Source organism: Centrocercus urophasianus, unplaced genomic scaffold (genome assembly GCF_019232065.1).
Source record: "Centrocercus urophasianus isolate 14NV4802_14NV808 unplaced genomic scaffold, USGS_Curo_1.0 seq_10, whole genome shotgun sequence".
NCBI lineage: Eukaryota > Metazoa > Chordata > Aves > Galliformes > Phasianidae > Centrocercus > Centrocercus urophasianus.
The window spans coordinates 49,631,274-49,651,453 of NW_024884142.1; the positions used below are offsets into that span (position 1 = coordinate 49,631,274).

At 41.1% G+C, this 20,180-nt stretch overlaps 1 protein-coding gene across 1 annotated transcript; it reads right to left on the bottom strand.

The window, feature by feature from the left end:
• Positions 1–595: 595 nt before the first annotated feature.
• On the bottom strand, positions 596–19,500 carry IFNGR1 (interferon gamma receptor 1). Its single transcript, XM_042813679.1, has 7 exons — positions 19,394–19,500; positions 11,790–11,904; positions 11,229–11,401; positions 10,378–10,538; positions 9,429–9,606; positions 8,252–8,367; positions 596–5,565 (listed from the first exon to the last, which is right to left on the bottom strand). The coding sequence occupies exons 1-7, from the start codon at positions 19,479–19,481 to the stop codon at positions 5,071–5,073; spliced, it is 1,326 nt and encodes a 441-aa protein (XP_042669613.1). The 5' UTR covers positions 19,482–19,500; the 3' UTR covers positions 596–5,070.
• Between the last annotated feature and the right edge of the window lie 680 nt (positions 19,501–20,180).

A 20,180-nucleotide genomic window follows, 5' to 3' on the forward strand; every position in this document is an offset into this window, starting at 1 on the left:
TCACTCTGTAGCAATGAACCCATTTGAGCATTTAACCCTCAGACAACATTTTTAAATAGCGTGTGACGACAGTCCCCAAGCTTCAGCATCGGACCCGAAGTTGCTGCATGCTGCATCAGTGGTGTGAACAGAGCTACTGGGCAAAACATGAAACTGCAAAGCTGATGATGTAGCCAGACCCAGTGGATCACAAAGAGCTCCTGCTGTGCGCCAGGCCCCCATCCCTCCAAGACAGGGGAATGGTGCTGTATGACCTCAAAGGAGAGAGACTTTTCCAGTAAGAGGATGCAGTCGTGTCCTCTGTGTCGATCAGAGGATCGCCGTTGACTGTAGTAGGTGGTATTTCACTCAAACTCTTGAGAACAAACAAGCAGCAGCTCTAGTTTGAAATGAATTCTACATGCTGATACATCTGGCAAGTAGAATACAGTAACTGCCTACAAACAATTACACAGCCCCCAGTGCTGTCCATTCACTTTCAGTAATGCTCAAGCATGTGCTACATACTGTGAGTTAACTGAGCACGCTTCAGAAGCAGACTGAGTCTTCAGCACAGAAGCTGACAGAAGGAAAAAGGAGAGCATACACACACTTGTCTCTTGAGGTTTTTTAATTCCATATACAAACATTTTTAATATAGACTATTTACACTGGTAATAAAATTGAGACAGGCTCACTGCAGATTTCTGAAGATAGGAAGGCTTGGGTTAGACACTAAGGAAATGCTTTCTAAGGATGACAATGGCTTGAGCAGATTGCCTGGTGGCTTTGTGAAGACTTCAGATAGATGTGGAGAAGGAACAACACCCATGTGGGGAGACAAGCAAACTGCAGGCCTGTGGAGGTTCCACACGGTCTGATGCTTGCATCCATTTAGAGAACACAGAGTGTAAGAATGAATACAGACCCTCTATTTAAAGGACTGAATTTTTAAAAACCAGACTTAAAAATAAAAAAAATCTATGCAGGTCACTGTAGGAAATCTGTATTTTGGGTTCAGAAACTCGGAAGATGAAAAGGTGCGTTTAAGAAAAGACATGCTGAAACTACTAATATGAATTAAGTGCAATAGCTCTATCCACTAGTACTGAACTGCTTACATGGCACCATTTCAGAGTAGTCAGTTATTTCAAGCCTTAGTTGAGAAAAACAGATTTTTGCAATGACACCTGATTACCTAGAATCCAAACTAGTGACAGGCTACATACAAACTTAGCTAAGCAACCCGGGCACTGCATTTTGTTTTCACAGATGCCAACAGATTTGTAAATAACTATTTCTAAGCTACATTATTTATGTAGAAAAATTAGAAATCCAGACAGAGTATAAAACTCTACAGCATCTGTGCAAAAAGGACAGTGAAAGCAGCTCTTAGAGAAGTTGCTAGGCATTAGCCCCAAAGGCTGTGATGCACATGGTTTGACAAAGCACAGAATGTTCTGAAGTCTTGCACTCCATCGACTCCCAAATCATCTGTAGGAGATAGGAAGAGAAGGATGCTGAGCAGCCGTAACAAGAGTAAAAATCACCTGAAACAGGTAAAAGTTCCCTGTGTGTCATACTGAATAGCTGATATTTTATGTCAGTAAGCAGCATGCATGTTAAGTGCTTTTGACCCTGCAAGTGTTAGGCTTCTTAATATCCACTGTCAAGGTAATATAAACAAATATTTAGGAGCTTCAGCAAAGCTTTTGTTCTCACCAAAAGAATATGAGCTTATTCATTTAAATATATTCAATGGATAAATGAAAACGTATAACTAAATACTACCTATTCTATCTTCTAACTGACATGGCTCAATTTTTTGGTATGGTGGAGCTGCCAAAGCAGTGCTGTGTCTGGTGAGGCATTTCTGCATTCCTTGCTCCAAAAAGATTTCACACTGCAGCTGTTGGGAACCAGATCAGATCCTAGCAGAAATACCATCGTGCACTTGCTCTGTTCTTAGTCTCACTCTTAACATTCCAGCTGACAACTGCTATAGAAAGGCCTGGGGAACATGAAGCCTACTGGCCCACAGAACATCTTGAACGATCTAGAAAAAACAACATATAATGCAGTAGTATCAAAGAGTGGTTGGGGAAAACAACAAAACACTTGGTCTGCCTGCTCTCAAACAGGCAAAAAAATACCACTTCTCTTCCAGCAAAAATTTAACAGAAAGAAATACTTTTCCAGAACAGCAAATAATTGCAGAGCTATTCTGTTCACAGATCCATGATGCCTACTCTCAGGCAATAATTTTTCTAACAGTGGCAGGATACCAACAAAGAGTTAAGAACGTAAACCTCACATTTCCAAGAACTTACATACTTATGACAGAATAGTTTTGAGGCAGACACACTAAACGGAATGCCTACAACAGCTAAGTTTTGATCTCCTTGGGGTACAGTAGCAGTTCAGGACAAAGCTGAGAGAAGGAAAATAAGGTGTAAAGTATGCTAAGCTGAAATATGCTGAGCGTTAGCAAAGGAAAAAGTTACTCAACAAATTAATATCTGGTCACAACCTTCCTTTCCTAAAATAAGCTAATGCAGTGATTTCTAAGACCCTGCTTTTCCCTTCTGAACCTTGAGGCAGACCTAAGTTAGATTTAGGCACTTAGCTAAAATCTGTCAAGTCCTGAGGTATTCCTGGCAGTTCCTGTTTATAAACAAACAAACAAAGCCTGAAAGAAATGACACTGAAAGAATGAAAGCACCTTGCAGCTCTGCAGGAAACATCTCCTTGGCAGAACAGACTGCTGAAAGTACTTGTCAGTGGTGAACCATTGACTGAGAAGTCAGCTGAGCTGAAGGTTCGACCGCAAGTTATTTCTAATTTTCAAAGCTTTTGTGTAACACCAAGAGTTGTTCTCTTCATGTCTGCAGCAAAGATATCCATACATTAGTGCACTCTGAGCAGTATTTCACTCACAGTGCCTTCTAGGAACTCAAACCAAACATGACAAAAACCAACTTACCCTGGGGTCTCACCACACTTGACTATAACAAAGGAACAAATCACAGCCAGGTGACACATTAATCTTTCTAGCTGGGTTCTCCATTATACCATAGTTACAGAATTCACCTGTTTGATTTGGTTTTTCCTAAACTCTTACTGGAGCTGTTATCTTCCTGTGAACAGAGAATGGGAAAAATTGCTATTGTCTTTAAACCTTTGGGAATTCAGCATATACAACTGTGGTTAATGTCAGTCATCTACAGGAAAGGAAGCAGTCCAGTAGCTGCCATGTGAGCTTTACATTAGGAATACTCATGCCACCGAGAAATATAAGGACAAAAGTACATGTTCCTTTAAAACAGCCTGCTATAGAAAGCAAACATTTCTGATATACCTACAAAAACAATCTTTTAAAACAAAGACAGTTTTCTACATGCACTTCCTTAAGCCTGTGTTTTACTACCTGTAAAAATACACCTTTTCTTCAAACTAACCTTTGGTATTATCACAAACATTTCCTACAATCAGATAAAAAAAAAAAAAAAAACAACAAAAAAACACCACCAAATGTGGACTCAAGGGCAAATAACTGATTTGTAAGCATCAGACTTCTAAAGTTTTTAAATAGAAAAAAAATAAGATTCACATCTTTTACTTTTCAAAATTATAATCTTGCATGAAAACATCCAGAGCAGATGACAGCGATGTAAGAACTTCACACTATCACAGTACTTCTCAATTATTTTGAGATGTATTTTTGAGTGTTTACAGTTTGGTGCAGTTTCTAGGGAGAAGTTCTTTACTATGAGAGTGGTGAGGTGCTGGAACAGGCTGCCCAGAGAGGCTGGGGATGCCCCATCCCTGGAGGTGTTCAAGGCCAGATTGGATGGGGACCTGGGCAGCCTGGTCCAGTATTAAATGTAGAGGTATGTATTAAATGTAGAGAGCCTGCAGCAGGGTGGTTGGAGCTTCAGGATCCTTGAGGTCCCTTCCAAACCTGGCCATTCTGTGATTCTATGATTTATGATTCCTGAGTCATGTCACGAAAATTACTACCTTTTTGTCATTTCTTAACTTGCTGCAAAAAATGTGATTGGCAGAAATAATGCTGGTTTCTATTAGAAAACTCCACATTCTTCTAAGATTTAGGAAAAATATGGTCTGGAAGAAGACTTGCATTTTTATGCATCTTATGCAGCTGGAAAAAACTTCCCCTCTTTCCAAAGAATCTGTGTAACTGCCTGTGCCTGTTACATGCTTCTTTCTTTCCCCCCCCCTCACTCCAATAAGGACCAGCTAGTACACTTATATTGGAGCTATCCAAAATGTGACGTTACCACAACACACGTAGGCAGCTGAATGCTGCCATACAGAAATTTTAAAGAACAGCTTTTCACATCACAAGATTTGTGCTTTCAAGTTAAAAAAAGAAAAAAGAAAAAAGAAAAAAAAAGGTTTAATATTTACTCACTGAAATGTGCTAAGTAATGGCTCTGGTACACACCTGCAGTTGCAGAAAAGAGGATAAACAACTGGTTCTTGGCCACAGAATCAAGTTCTTAAATGACACAGGAAAAAGTTACAACTATATTCTTACTTAAAGGAAATATTAGGATTTCCTAGTACTCTTCAAGCACTTTAGAGAATGCAAATATAAGGAAGAAAATACCTCTGAAAAAAGTTGAATTTTCCTAGCACATCTCTGTCATAACCAAGGACTTGTTAAGCATTCAGTTCATTAACTTTGAAAAGTACTTGAAACAGAAAGGAATAGTTGACACAGCAGCTCTTTTTACACTCCCCAATAAAACCTTTGCCCTTCATGGAGTACTGTTCAAACAACACAATCATTTTGTTCAAACAAGAAATAGTAAGCCATGTCCTACACACAAACTTTTCTGTAAGAGACAGGCTATCATGAATCCTTCCCCAAAGTTTTTGATACAGTTTTCAGGCACTATTCTCAGTTCCGTTTCAAGATTCCATTGCATTAAGTTGGATACTGGCTATGCTGTTTCCATCAGCACAAGCACAACCTGTAGACATCCAAAACACAGCCCAGACTCTTTGTTCTCTTCAGTAATGCTGCTGTTTACAAGCTCTGGTTAAACATTTCAGCTATCGCAGTTACTCCGTTGACCTGTATGCAATCACAGGCTGTTCTTCACCAACGTCTATCAACATATCTAGTGGTACATGAGGCTTGTCATAGCCAGAAAACTTGGGACAGCTGCTTGGAATGACTGCTTGTCGAATTTCTGTGGCAGAAATCACTGGACCTGAGGAGTTACCACATACATCTGTTTGGCTACTATCAGAAATGAAATTACTTTCTTTATGATTCTGTTCAACATCAGAAGGTACTTCTGTATCTTCCCGCACAGAGGTCTCTTCCACTTTGTCTGATGCCTCCAGAGGAGGACCAGAAGATGTTCCCTCACTGAAATTTTCAGGAGTAACAGCTTCTTCTTCTGACTCCATATTCAGCAAGGCTTCATCGTCATTCATTGATGATGAGGCACCCACAGATGGGACTGGCATGACGCTTACTGCACAAATGTCTTTTGCTTCTGATCTTGACTCGAAGCTGTTGTCTAGATTCAAGTTTCTTATCACACTGACCTTAAGTGAGGAAAAAAAATACATTACTTTTACTTCCACATATCTATTAATTCAATGGCTTTAACTTCTGTTGAAGTTTAGAGCATTAAAAAAAGAAAAAAAAATACACAAGCTTGGAACACAGACTGAATTATAACCAATTCCAGCAGAAATCAGCAAAATGACAATGTGGCAAGGTCAGCAGGCAGTATGACTCCAGCTGTTATACATTAATGCTTTTATACAACCTTTCCAAAATGCTTCCTACATGCAAGTATGTATGCAAAGACCAAATCCATTTCACGTGTGTCATTTTCACTCATTGTAATTTAAGTCATTTGAAGCTTACAGTGGGGAAGAAGAAACAGGGTAAGAAGAAAATGATATAACACTCCTCTTGAATTTGCTCTGGACCTTTACACCCTGTAGCTAGTTTGTAATGAGCAATATTTGTGGCAAGTGTCTCATCTGGAAGGGAAAAGATCTTTGGAAACAGATCTTTACAGTGATTTAAGAACCTTCACACATTCCCAGTAGCTGCATTTATGCTGAAGACTGCTTGGTTATTTCTCCTGTATCACTAAGCACTGGCTCAACACTGCAACAGACTTTAAAGCTTTGCTTTGAAAAATCTATTGTAGTAAGAAACATTAAGTTCTTCAACAGCCAGGCTTGAGCTTGCTCTAAATCATTAAGACATGCCTTCAGGTTGTTTAGATTCTCTTGATTTAAGTTATTTTTAACAATATATATGAAGAACAAGGATAAAGTTTTAACTGTATGATGTTGCTCTCTAAAGCTACAAGAAAGCATGGAGAGAAAGGGTACTCAGTCCAAGAATCCTTTTCCAAATTTCCTAATTAGTCATGTACGTATACCTCAGGCTATAAGCTACTTCTTGTGAGTTAAATTCTTTATGAGATACAAATGGTCACTGTTTTTTGAGACGGTCTAGAGCGTAATTTGACTTGAAAAATATAGGTTGAAGAAAAATTGGGAAGAAAGGGATGTAGGTTGGGATTAGAAAAGGATGAAGAACAGTGCTGTTTCAGTAAAGCTCCTAATAGGTAAAAAGAATCCCCCAGTCTGTGTGTAAGAACTGTGAGCACCTTCACAACCAAATGATCGAATCTGACTGCTTTACATGCATATTCCTTGCTTGGAATATGCGAGACTGTATCTCTACATTCCTACTGGCATGGTGTCTGACTTCATTAGAGCTGATACCTTCCATGCATCTCTACCTTCAACCTCAAAACTTTCCCCTCAGTTGCCCTGATACCCATTTATGGTACTGTGTGTGCTTGATCATGCTTGCCCAAGTAGGTTGTGGATGCCCCATCCCTGGAGGCATTCAAGGCCAGGCTGGATGTGGCTCTGGGCTGCCTGGTCTGGTGGTTGGTGACCCTGTCCATGGCAGAGTAGTTGAAACTAGATGGTCATTGTGGTCCTTTTCAACCAGGCCATTCTATGATTCTATGATTTTCACCCACTTTTAAAGCCTTAGTCCTAAAATACATTGAGAGGGTGTTTGTACTCTACAAAGGTACTGCATCTCACAGTGATGGCTGGGAATGCCTAGAGAAAGACCCCAAGAATAAAATCAGTGCTTCTGTACAACTACATCTAAGACTTGTGTCTGTGAAAAGAAATCCAGTTCTCTGTCTGTGATACAAGACATTTCTGTTCCATAAAAGAAGGAAGCCGTACAAAGGAAAAACCCTTGTGGGCTTCCTGGTAGCAAAGGTTCCTTAAGAGTCACTTAGTCACTTAGATTTACAACACAATTTAGCAGCTCATGAATTTATTACAGCTTCGAATAAAAGAACTTACTACAATAACTGTAATGATACTCAAAGCACCTCCAGGAACAAGTGCAATTAAGATCTGGGTTACTATTCTAAAAACCAGTGTTTACCATAAGTGAGTTAATATTTTTCCTATGTGCATACTACCAGTAACAGGCAGTGCTATCAGCACTTTTACTAAGGGCTTGTCCACCTACACATTCCCAGCAACTTTCAGGAGCAGGTTTTCTGGAAGAGCATTTAAGAGATCTATTCCAAATCCTATTAGAACACTGAAATCTACACAGCCCTCGCATAATTTCACAATAAATTAATGCTGGGTGAATGTGCAATTAGAAAACTATGTTGCTGTCCTGTAAGTGTCCATAGGGAAAAAAATCCTTCACAAATGTTAATGAACTAACTTCTTTCTTTTAAGACCGTAATTATTTATGCCAAATATCAGCAGTAAGATTTACAGGGACAAGCAATTACGGTTTCTTCAAATTGAAAATGTATGTCATATAATCCTAATAACCAAAAAATCCAGTCACAAACTGACACTATTTCTAAGTGTTATGCAAATACAGTGAGAGAACACAACCATGTCACCCCTTCACACCAGAAAAAGCATCAGCAGCTTGCAGAAAAGTTTACTTAAGCACGAGATAAAAATACACCTTGATACTTTTTGATGAGGCTTTGCATCATCAGTTAAACAGCCACCAAAGTCTAATCCTAAAGCCAATACAGGACAACTGATTGTAGAGGCAATCAGAATCTTAAGTCTGGTATAAATTCTGAACTTCTATGTGATCGTGGCACAAACAACCAAGATGACCATAAAGGTGTTGTTGTTACAAAAAAAATTACCCAGTTGGAGATGACAAATCTGACACAGATAGCAAGGCTAAACTTACCAAAGATTTAGGCAGCTTTATGTTTTTCTTCCTTAGCTTCTTGCAGCCATAACATACTGTCAAAGTTAGCCCCACAATCAGTATAATTGCAGATACAATTATAGTAATTAGTGTACCTAGGAAGGTAGAACAAATTCCATTAAGAAGCTGGGAAAATAAATACTATACCATTTAGAAAAAACATGTGAATTTATCGATTTATTGCTTTTTTTCCCCCCACTCAAGAGAACTTGTAAAACAATACACAAAATCAATAAAAATTACAAGAGATTTTCAATTTATCCAACAGTCATGCTTTTATAGAAGTAAAGCAATTAAATAACTGTTTCTTTTTCCTCCTTAGCAAGTCCGTATGGGAACAAACTTTTTTCTAAAAAAGCAACACATTCTCTGTGTGATATCCTATTAACTGCCACAAGAATTGCTGCACATAATCTTTGTGCAACAAAATTGAAATGTGAAATTTTCCACAATGCAGAATTGTTATCTAAAACTAACAGGAGTCCACAAGTCAAATCTTCCTTAGTCTTTCCCCTCAACCACACTGCTCTTCCTGTGCATAACATAAGAACAAAAGAATACATGACTGCTTTTAGAAATTTTTTCCCTGATGAAGTTTAGAACCATGATGGAGTATTTAAAAAAAAAAAAAAAGGCAAACTGTACTAGAGATACAAAGTTGAGACACTAACTGCCTTCATTCCCTTTAATTAAGAAAAAAATAAATTTTATTACATTTTTTTTTAATTACAAATTCCGAGTCACTTCAAGCTCCAGAATGTCCGCGCACACTTTCTTCAGTGATAGGATTCAGCAAGATGCCATTTATTAGAAGATAGGCTCGGTGTTTCCAAAAGCCGTAACTCAATGAAGAATTCATCTGTCATTTGTTAATTCCACAAATGACCAGGTGCAAAGAAAACACGTTTTAGGATACCAGTGAGGTTGGAAAAGTACCCAGGAAAATCAAAGTTACTTGAAAATAATACATAGTGTTTAAAAGCCTTTAGAACTGGGAGAGTGCATTTCGAAAAGAATGCTCACGCTTTTCCTTTTTTCATGCTCTCCCATAGACATCCAAGTGATCCCATGGCTGCACCACAGCTTCAACAACTTGCTGTATCATATCTCTGATCAGACTCAAGAGATTCTTTGTACAATTTAAGAGTCTGCTTACTCCAAGCCCGCTTGGGAGGAACCCAAATGCAACTTTCTTCCGACTGGGCACCAACTATCAGATCATCATAAAAATGCCCGTTTGCTGAAACACAGTACATGGAACCTTCAGAAGGAACTGGGATGTTCAGGCTACATTCACTCATCTCACAGTCTGCTACAGTGAAAGTTTTTCTGCTCTAAAAGAAAAAAAATCAAAATCAAAATAAGGTATCATTTGACTCAATACAAATGTTACAGTATCTTCTAACACCTCTAAAATGCTACAATAATATCATTAGATGTGGCTCCTACAGATACATGCCTTGCCACAGCTGGAAACCTCAGACCCCAACCTACGAGCCACCCTAAAACGTTCCTTTTGATGTGGTGCTCTCATCAACAATCTTCAGACGCATCCAAAACATGCTCTATCCATATTCCACACCTTCATCCATAGTTCATAGTTACAAAAAGTAACTCTAACCCATGTACTGTCACTTTCCAGAAGTTCACCCTCTATGACTAAGTAACGTGGTATCAATACTTTGAAGGTTAACCTTGTGAAATGAAAGCTCTATTGAAACAAGTGAAAGGGGCACAAGTGAAATTATCCGTGTCTTGATGGGTATGTAGAAATAATTGTGTGTGATGCAGTATCCTTGTCGTTTGTGTGCAGCTGCTGCTATCATCTGACTATTGTTAGAAGACATGCAAATGGACAACTAACACTAAGTGCTGATTTAAAGGTCTGAATGTTAGTTGCCCATTCGCGTGTCTTCCAACATTCAGACCTTTAAATCATCTCTTTCATCACGACCCACGTTAGAGCTTCAGCATCACTGTGTTACATTCAGCTATTTTCTTGGTATCTGGACTGGGTGTGTCATGGAGAGCAAACTCCTTGCTAAGCATCTAAAACACACAAACGTATTTTTAACTTGAATTTAATTTTTCACTTTGAAACTTACCTCATTTTCACTATTTCTAAACATCACTGAGTATGACAGCTGTGAATAAACTTCTTCGAGCCAAGGCTGAACCTCCACAGATGGAAATTCAGGATTGTAAATATCAACCATGATTTCAGCACCGTGCCTTGAGAGATTCAGCTTTGGTGGTCCAATTTTTCCTGCAATACGTTTTACCTTTGTTATTAGGCCAACATTTTTAACACAGTATTAAAAAAAAGAAATTCAACAAAACAAACTAAGTATAGTTAAATTCCTAAAATTCAGTGGAGACTCGAGAAGATCGATACGTTTATTTTGAATGCTATTAATATCATATAGTTGCAACACTGGGAAATAAGAGGCATTTCAGTATGTTAGTGAATCTGCTTCTAAAATGGAACCAACAAATTACCATTATGAAATCCAACTTGTTAAGTGGGGCTTTATTGTCCATTGTAGGTATTTATCACCTACCAATTGAAAACAACTTCTAAATGCCAAAAGGTCCACAGCATGTGGGGGCCATTTCTTACCCTATCCCAGTATCTGATCCACCAGGCAAATACATAAAAAGCACGCAAGGAATGCACTGTCCTCATCACTTCTCTCTGCCCTGAAAAGCTTTTAAAAAGATCTTCAAATACTCCAGTGACAGGACAAACAAGTCCCTGCAGAGGCAGTACTACAGAAGTTTCTACTGAACAATCGTCGTGCTTCACTCTGCCCTGGACTCCTGACCTTATGAGCCATGATAATACAGCACAAAAGAATACTTGAAAAGGAAAGGGAAAGGAAAGGGAAAGGAAAGGGAAAGGAAAAAGACAATGCTGGGAGAAAATTTACAAGACTTAGTTTATGAAGGGACTTACCATGCCTTTGCAAAACAAACTCATTTGACTCAATGTACTCAGACTGTTGTGATCCAACAATAGCTTTAATACGAAACCAGTAAGACAGAAAAATTTCCTTTATTTCCTCTGATAGATCACAAGAAGTAGCTGAGATGTTCACACAAGTTGAAACAGTTGTATAGTTGCCAAGGCTGTAAAAAGATCAAGAAAAAAAACTATTAATTATATGCCACAGGACAATACTGAACAATACACTGCCCATGATAAAATAACAGCGTGGCTGGGTGGCACAGGTTGGGGTCTCCTCCTTGGAGACCTTCAAAAGTTGCTTGGACATGGAGCTGGACTCCCTGCTCTGTGTGGCTCTGCTTGAGCAGGGCTTGGATCTGATGACTTCCGTAAGTCCCTTCCAGTCTCAACTATGTTATAATTAGACACATTTTGGCTTAATTTACACTTAAGAAACCTTCATTCAACAGGACTTCAGGACAAACAAACAAAACTGTTTTCCATGGACTGATTGTTTTTGCTTCAAGAAAAAAATGAGGTGCAGGAAATGGTGAAAGAATATGAACTTACTGGTAAGGTTTGACTTCCACAACAAAATGAGGAGTTTCAGACATGGATGGGTACTGCCAGTGCAAGACAGTTCTGAAATTTTTGGATGTGACTAAAATCCCTGTTGGTGAAGGCACTGGAAGAAACAAAACAACTGCACTTAGTAAAATATGAGAACTATCAAATATATTACTTTATTATTTGGAAAAGGCAACATGCTAGAAATGGCTGGAAAAATTAGACTTAAAAATTGGAGATTATTCTCCCCAAATGGACCCTGTTTGCCACCAGTACAAACACATTTGAGCCCTGCATGCTGATTTACTTTTCTTTTTCCTGCAGAGACAGTTTTCTTCCTGTTTGCAACTCAAAACCTCATATAATCCATGCCCATTGAAAACAAGTCCACCAGAGAGCATGTACCAGGTTCACCATCTGTGACAATGACACAGCTTTGTCAATATTACACAGATAAACCAGGACAAACAGTGTGTGTGTTCTGAAGTTACAGGAGATCTGCCCAACTCCTGCAGATTTCTGCTGCTCTTCAGAACTGAATCAGACAGATGGGGCTGAGCAGGGATGTTACCAAAGCTGCAGAATGCAGGCTCTGAGTTCCAGGGGGGCCTAATGTCTCCTAATACAGCCTTGCCAAAAGACAACAGGTCTGCCACATAAAGCTTGGATTCAATGTAAACTTCTGACACGGACATTTTTACATCCCCAGCAGTATTTTTATTTTTTTTTTTAAAAGTGTGTAATAATAAAAAGCTACTAACATTTGTAAGGAATTTGAATACTGAAGTTAGCACGTGACTCCATGCTCAAGAGATCATTTGAAGTACATTCAATAACATTACAGGTGAGGTAATAAGTGACAAAAATAAGAAGCAGCACTGATATTTTCCTCATTTAGCAAACTTCTGTTCTGAGCACCAACAGCAGCAGGGGCACTGGTGAGCAGCTGCAGGGGAAGGAAAATTACATGATCCTGTGACTATTTAAAGGCTGCTGCGTGGCATTCGGATGAGGAAAAATGAAGGTTACTCAACTATTTTAACTGTCACATCTTAGCTTCTCAATTTCTGATTCTCAGTGTTTGACTCTGTTAATTTAGCTTTTGTGAGATGATGAAAGCTAGCTCATATTTGACCTGCCCATTGGGAACTTCTCACAAAACGAAGCGTTCTCATTTCACTTTGTGATTTATTGAGGGAAAGTAAACAATTTTCATGTCTTGAAAACAAGACCACAAAGACAGCACTTTACAGCAAGTAGCACAGAGAGGCTGAGATCTGCTGTTAATTTAACCACGAAGCTGTGATACACATAACAGACGTCACTCTGCGAACGGTGCTGCGGTTTGGTTCTTTCACAGCGTGTACGAAAGTGGCATTCAGTTATTGGAAAAAAGGAACACAATCATCAATTTCTCAACCACAAGAAAATAAAAGGTGACAAATTGACAGAAGAGGTGTCAAGACACACATATGTCACATTGCTTCCCAAAATGTAAATACTTGAGACAGTTACTGTTGTGAAATGTTACTGCTGTGTACTACTGTAAGAACAGAACTGCTTTTAGCAGAAGAGTAGGGAATGAAATTCCAGGAGATATTTGAATCATCAGTAGAAGCTACATGGATTTAGCTGTTCAATTACACAACATTTTGCTTTTTCCTTCCTTATGCTTTTTCCTGCTCCCACAGTTTTGTTCTATTCTGTATACAGATGACACCTAGGGCTAATGAACAGTTGAGTATTTTCTTTAATTCAAATCTCTAAGCATCTCTATGACTTAGTTATTCAAATGTGATTCGTATGAAAGAGTTATTATTCCAGCTAAATGTTTATATGGTGCTTATTGCTATATTAAGTCAGCAAAGCATTTACATCTACTGAAGTATTTTCCCAACACCTCCATAAGTGAGGTTAGCATTATTCCCACTTACCAATCTAAGGCATGGGAACCAACTACACAGGAAATCTGCAGAGTGACCAACAAGAACAATCTACTAAATTGTCTCTCCACTCCTCCAACTCCAAGAAGGATTACTCAGCTTAGTTCTTTGCTCTTCCTCCCAGAGATTACCTTTAACATGCTCCAGCTCTGAGACTACTGGCAGAAACTAGCAGAAAATAAGCCTTCCTCCTGAAAAGACAACCTTCTTCACAAACCACACCACCATTTAAACCACCCTCTCAACCACCAGAAAGGTGGCCTGGATCACTTACAGGAGCAAGAGTCACACAGTCTCATCCCTTGCATCCTTACTATTAACAACTTTCTTTCTAGTGATGTTAGCCAAGCAGTATCTCCCATGAACTGGTCTCCATCTCTTTATGTTCCACTCCATATCCTTAAAGACAGACCAAAGACACACTCTTCAGCATAGGCTGAACAGCTAAAAATCTTAATGCTACGTAAGAGCAAAAACCAGTAGAGAAGCAGGTTTATAGCACATCTTTTAACTCATTCATCTTGCCATGCTTCACAGACCAAGAATTACCTCCTTCTCTTTTCCTAGGGGATGACACCTTTGCTCCTTTTCCCTTATTCTCCACAGGCAGTCCGTCTTGTCTCTGACTGTCTAACAAATAGATAGTAACTTTGATGTTAATTGTTCTCAGCCTGTGTTTATTTTTGAGGATTGCTGGTTCTACTCTAAAATCAAGGAAGGCCTGGAAGATCATCTCCTTTTCCTAACTGCACTAGTTACTTACATTATTTAATGGAAGACAAGATCTCTGCCTGCAAACAGGTCCTGGTCACTTGAGCCACCAAGGACCATTTTGGTCAGTTCAGCCAGCAATAGCTTAAGCTGCAGCAGTGTAAGATGCTGAAGTGAAGGCTCAGCATTATGACAGATTAGACCACAGGACCTAGAAATGGGTGTATAAAATGGATAAGCCAGTCTACTTTTAACACCTTGACCAGGCAACTTTAGTTCTTTTCTTCAGTTTTATTACCTCCCCTGTTTTTGTTTGTTTTTTAAAGAATCTGAACTGTCCAGCTGACTGTTCCTTCTTCCTCAAATTGTCTATCTGACTTCTAATGATGTCTCCTCCTTCCTGCCTCCTGATGTGTGCACAGGGTGGGACAGCTCAGCCACATTCCATTCCAGCACAAATGCACTGCAGATTTCCAAAGCTTTACCATTTAATCATCATTTATTTAGGAAACAGTCATTTTTTTTTAACACATCATGAGCTGTTCTCTTCCACAGTCCAGCACGTGCAACTTGAGGAAGGTGGCAGTGGCTGCCACAAGGCTATTCTTCAAATAGAAAACTTCTGATTTAAGATAAACAAACACAAATGCAGCAACACTCAAGGCACAAAACCAAACAGTGAGAAACTAAGTATGGAAGAAGCGAGCAGAAAACTGACCAGTAAATCAAATCATGCTGCACCATATAGGACATTCAAATAGTTCTAGTTCACTCCCAGTTCAAAACGTGGTGATTTCTACCTGCAATTAGCCCTATCCACCTTGACCTCTAAGACAATATCATATTTCAATAAACAGAACAAGGTTTGCCTTGTAGTTAGTAGCAAGTGTTTTCTGATGTTTATGAGACAGCACTGTACCATATATTGTGTGCAACTACTGGATTCGTTCTGTGAGCTATTTTGCTAGAGCACATAGCTAGGTACACTTTGCTAAGCTAGGTTCATTTTATTTTGGAAGACATTTTAAAATATATGCATTATTTCCAGCAGCCTGAAAGCTAGCAGTATATACATGCAGTAGAACAAAAGTCTTTCAGTGGCTTTTAACCTCCTCCTATATGCATTTCCTTCCTGTTCGCTACGCAGGTTTGCCAAAGACACAGAAGTCTCCAAAGTTCTAATATCTGAATGAAGATAACTGCACACTTGAGATGACATTTGATTTTATACACAGACACTACAGTACCCATCACATCTGCAGAGGTCTCTGCCACACCAACATGGGAACATTAGTTAGTTTGCAGTGTTTATATATCTATGTTGCTCTCTGAGTTATGCATGTTGGTTATGCTATTTAAACTGATGCTGGTGAGAGTTTGCTGAGGTCAGCTTTGTGGTTCCATTTCCACTTCTGTTATTCTCTGTTAGGTAGTCATCTTCCAAGTCACCCTGAGATAACACTTGTGCATGCTCTTAGCCTCTTGTTACTCCTATGTTTACTCTCTGACATTTTTCTTTACTCTCAAAATCCAAAGCTATCTAGTTTCTTTTACTATGGTTAAAAGAAAAAATAGATCTCATTGGCTTACCCTCTCCCTTTACTCCACAGACCTAAGGTTCCTTGAATGCTGTTTCATAACGCACGTACCTAATTCTACTTCTGTGCAAAATCATGGTTGCTAAAGTCTCTATTGTCTTTCTGACAGCCTTGACAAAGTTAAAGATCCATCCTTCTGGGTTGCTGGCTAGGAAAGCATTGTGCCCCCTTATGTCAGCCCTGTGCTCCATCTGAGCTCATACATCCACATTCACAGCACTCAGGAAGGGCAGCAGCTTTGGTGCCTCCATAAATATAAAAAAAATAAAATAAAATCATTTCTCCTTAGCCCATCAACACTACTGAAGGGGAAGAAAAGGCTAAAATGCCCAGGTAAATCTGCACGACCCTGAGAACACTTCTGCAAGACCACAGCAATCACAGAATCACCACAACTTAGGTTGGTAAGGACCTCAAAGACCACGCAGTTGCAATCCCCCTGCTGTGGGCAGGGCTGCCAACCACTAAATCAGGTGCTAAACAAGGTTGCTCAGGGCTGCATCCAACCTGGCCCTGAGTGTCTCCAGGCATGGGGCATCCACAGCTTCTGTGAGTTGTCTGTGCCAGCACCTCACTGCCCCTTTCTGTGAAAAACTTTCCCAGCATCTAATCCAAATCTCCCCCTCGTGGAAGAAAAAGTAGAAAGTTGCACAAAGGCAACCTATACCCTGAGGAATGGACTGGAAGCAGCTCAGAGGTGAGAGTCTGCACCTTGGCACTAGGCTCACTGTGGCAGGGAGCAGGGCAGGTTGGCAGCAGGCTGCCAAGGTGCAAAGGATATTGGTCCTGCAACCTATCTGGCCACCCCTGGGGTGACAGCAGCCTTGTAGCATCTGCTAACCTCCCATGCTCACCTTTACCTGCTTTCATTGACTCCTCTAAAGAAACTCGGGACATACACCTCAACTGTAACACTACTCTTCCTCCTTGGTGGTATATTCATAATGAAGTTATTTAAAGTCAGCTTGAATTAGCAACAGCATTTCAGTGCATAAGGTTCTATCAGAAGTTCTCAGAAGGATCTTAAATTCAAGAAGGAAAACACATTCAATTTACAGATGAAAAGAGTACAAAGACTGGGGGTAACATTTTGAGGTGTCCCGCAGTGCTTTTAAAATTGTTTACAATTGAAAGCTGATGGAGGCAATGTGCTGTATGAACTGGGTTAGACCTAGACCAATGTCCTAAAGAAAAAAATATAAAAAAACAACCCAGGAAGTTGCACAAGATGAACATCTTAAAAACTGCTTTGACATTAAAATTGAAATAATGTTTCATATATTCAGCATTGTAGTGGAAATACTAAGTCATGGCCTGACCCAGTGATTGAGCACCTGGTGGGAAGGCAGAGCTCAGGTGAATGCAATGCACCTGAGTGACCAGAAGGGATGAAGCCAGGATCTATCCCTTCCCAGACATCATTTAAGGGCTGGCACTGGAGATGAGAGCATCTCTTGCTGGAGATCCTGCCTACCTGAGGCCTTTGACAGGTAAGCAGCTCTTTTCCTTCATTTCTGTGTATGCTGCACTTGGGCTTGTTCTCGTTTGCTGTAGGTAAAGACTTTGCCACCCTACCATTATCATCCCATTACAGCATTACATGTGTCTACTTTTTATTTTTATTTTTTTTATACCTGAGAAGTCATTAAAGTAGATATCTAAATAGAGCGCTATTAGAAAGTCTGCAGCTGAGAAGAACTGCTATGACTGCCAGTAATAAGAGCCAAAATAACAAACCAAAAAGACAACCACACACACTGGTCAGCCACAAACAGGAATTACACACGCTGTCTGGAAAACGTGCTTCCAAGGTGCAAGACACACCTGATGCTGCATCATAGTCTATGTCTACTGTTGCTACTGTAACCTTGATCAGAAACCTCATTCTGGATACAGAAATAAAAATAGTTCCCATGGCCAAGAGCCTTGCACCACCGATGAGTCACAGGCAGACAGAGGCTGACATGAGCAACCAGCTGCAGGCATGTATCAGCTACTCAGATAACTGCTGCCTGCCTTTTCAAGGAAAAGTTACATCCTGGAGCAAGAGATAACTGACAGAAGGGCACTTCCTAATTGCCTGAAGTATATATATATCATACACTACCAGGACACCAAAAGCCCCTACTGAATCTGCAGAAAGTAATTACTCTTTCTAACAAAAGAACACATAAACATGTTTCAGAATTCCCACTCTTCTGTTCATGTTTTTCCAATCTAATACTGCATATTTGTTTGCATCTGTGTAATAACAGTTTGTCAGTACAGATATAGCCTGTTTCTTCATTGATCTAATATACACAGTGATATCAAAATTCCCTGCATGTTTTTGTTAGCTAAAAGAAAAAACAAAACAATTTTTGGCTTAAATGTCGGAGTCTCTGAATGGTTCAGTCACTGAGGCTATGGCTAACCTCAGTGCTAGTCATCAGGAAAACCCCTGTTCGTGTTGCCAAAACATACCTCAGAAGCATGTGCTGTTCCTTTCAGGGTTTGCTGTGCTTGTGTAGAAAGAAAGTGCTAGTTTTCTCAGGAAGCTTGATATGTATGTATATATATTAGCTATCCCATAGCAGCTCCACTGTGACAAACGCTGTGCTGAGTAAGCCTGGATTTCGGCAAGATGGGTGCCCTGTAGCACGTCAGCAGCTGGCCTGCAAGTCTTACAGCCCCAGAACCCAGCAGGTGATCCCCAGCCATCTTCCCCAGTCCTGCCCAGTGCCAGGGCCGCTCGTATCCAAGTGCAGGCACGCTCCTACTTTTAAACTCATGCAAGGAGCGTAACGGAGCTCCGTGCCACTCTCAATAAAGCGCGCCTTCTTCAGACGTGAGCCATGACAACAGACAGGTCCCTCCGGTGTACTGAACCGTCCCGGATGGAAGTGAAACCCACAGATCCGACTATTTCTCCCGTCTTTGTTTATTTGTCACTGTCCCACCTGCTCAGAGTCCGGGCCGGACGCTACCGGCGGCCCTGAGCACACCTCCAGCCCCGCGTGTGGCTGGAAGCGCCCCGCGGCCATAGGTCCCCAGGCCCTGTTGGAACTCACAGCCATGCGCTCCCCACCTTTCACTTCAATTCCACAACACGAGGAGCGCACCGTAACCCCGCCCGGACAGCTTGCAGCGGCTGCTGCTGGCCCAGCACCGCTCCGCACGCGGCCCGCCCACCGCCAACGCGCGGCCCCCTCGCGCTCCAAGCCCTCCGTGCCGGGACAGCGCCGGGATGGCCGGGCACAGCCTCCATTTTCTCGCTGCCGCCGCGCACGAGGTGGGCGTAGAGCACTGGCAGCGCAGTCCGCTCCGCTCCACCGCCCCCTCCCGCCCCAGCGGCACCCCCAACCCGACCCGTTACCTGCGGGAGGCCGCTCCTGGAGGGAGGCCGCGTTCCGGCCGGCCTCCACCAGGGCCGTCAGCACCATTAGGGCCAGCGGGGCCCCCATAGCGCCCGGCGGCGGCGCGACCGTGGCTGCAGCGAAGACCACAGCGAGCCGAGCGCGGCGCTTGCACCCGGACGGGAAGGGGCGGGCGCTGAGGCGGAGGGGGCGGGGAGGCCTCCGAGAGGGAGTTCGGGTGTCTTGTGGGTTTAGTTGGTTGTTGTAGTGTTTTTTTTGTTTGTTTGTTTTTGTTAAGTGCTGATACTGCTTTATATCCACCAGCCCTGACCGCTGATAAAACATCTTTCTGCTTTGGTCGTGTTGTGACTCTCTGTAACCCAATTTTGTTAAAAAATACAAATAAGATAAAAAAAAGAAAAAAAGAAAGAAAAAAAAAAAAAAAGCAAATGCCCTTTTCTAGCCTCCCTTCCGCTTCTGTTTGTTCTATGTGACCGCTAACAGTGCTCCTGCTCCTTCCTGTCTGCGGGAGCTTTTTTCTCCTGGTCAGGGGCCAGCGGGGCTGAAAGTAACAGCCTGAGCTCAGAGAACAGAACCTGTTGCCCAGAGACATTCAGAAACAGTCCTCTGAGGCCATCTGCGTAGAGGGACCCTCATTTATACTGAGATTTTAGCCCTTCTTGCAAATAACGTGTTCATGTTCACTGCCAAAGGTCACATAAAATGCTGCCAAGGCGGATGGTGATAGCAGCCCTTCCTGTTCCCATCCTGTTCCCATGCCCCCACTCGTCCCCAATGATAGCGGTT

Bases quoted from the DNA above. Each gene is read 5' to 3' on its own strand.
- IFNGR1 (XM_042813679.1), bottom strand. From the start codon at position 19,481: ATGGGGGCCCCGCTGGCCCTAATGGTGCTGACGGCCCTGGTGGAGGCC. The intron at 9,607-10,377 runs GTAAGTTTCAAA...TTTTTCTTTTAG, and splicing joins TTAGAAATAGTGAAAATGAG to AGCAGAAAAACTTTCACTGT. The intron at 8,368-9,428 runs GTAAGCAGACTC...CTACCTTCCTAG, and splicing joins TCCTCCCAAGCGGGCTTGGA to GTACACTAATTACTATAATT.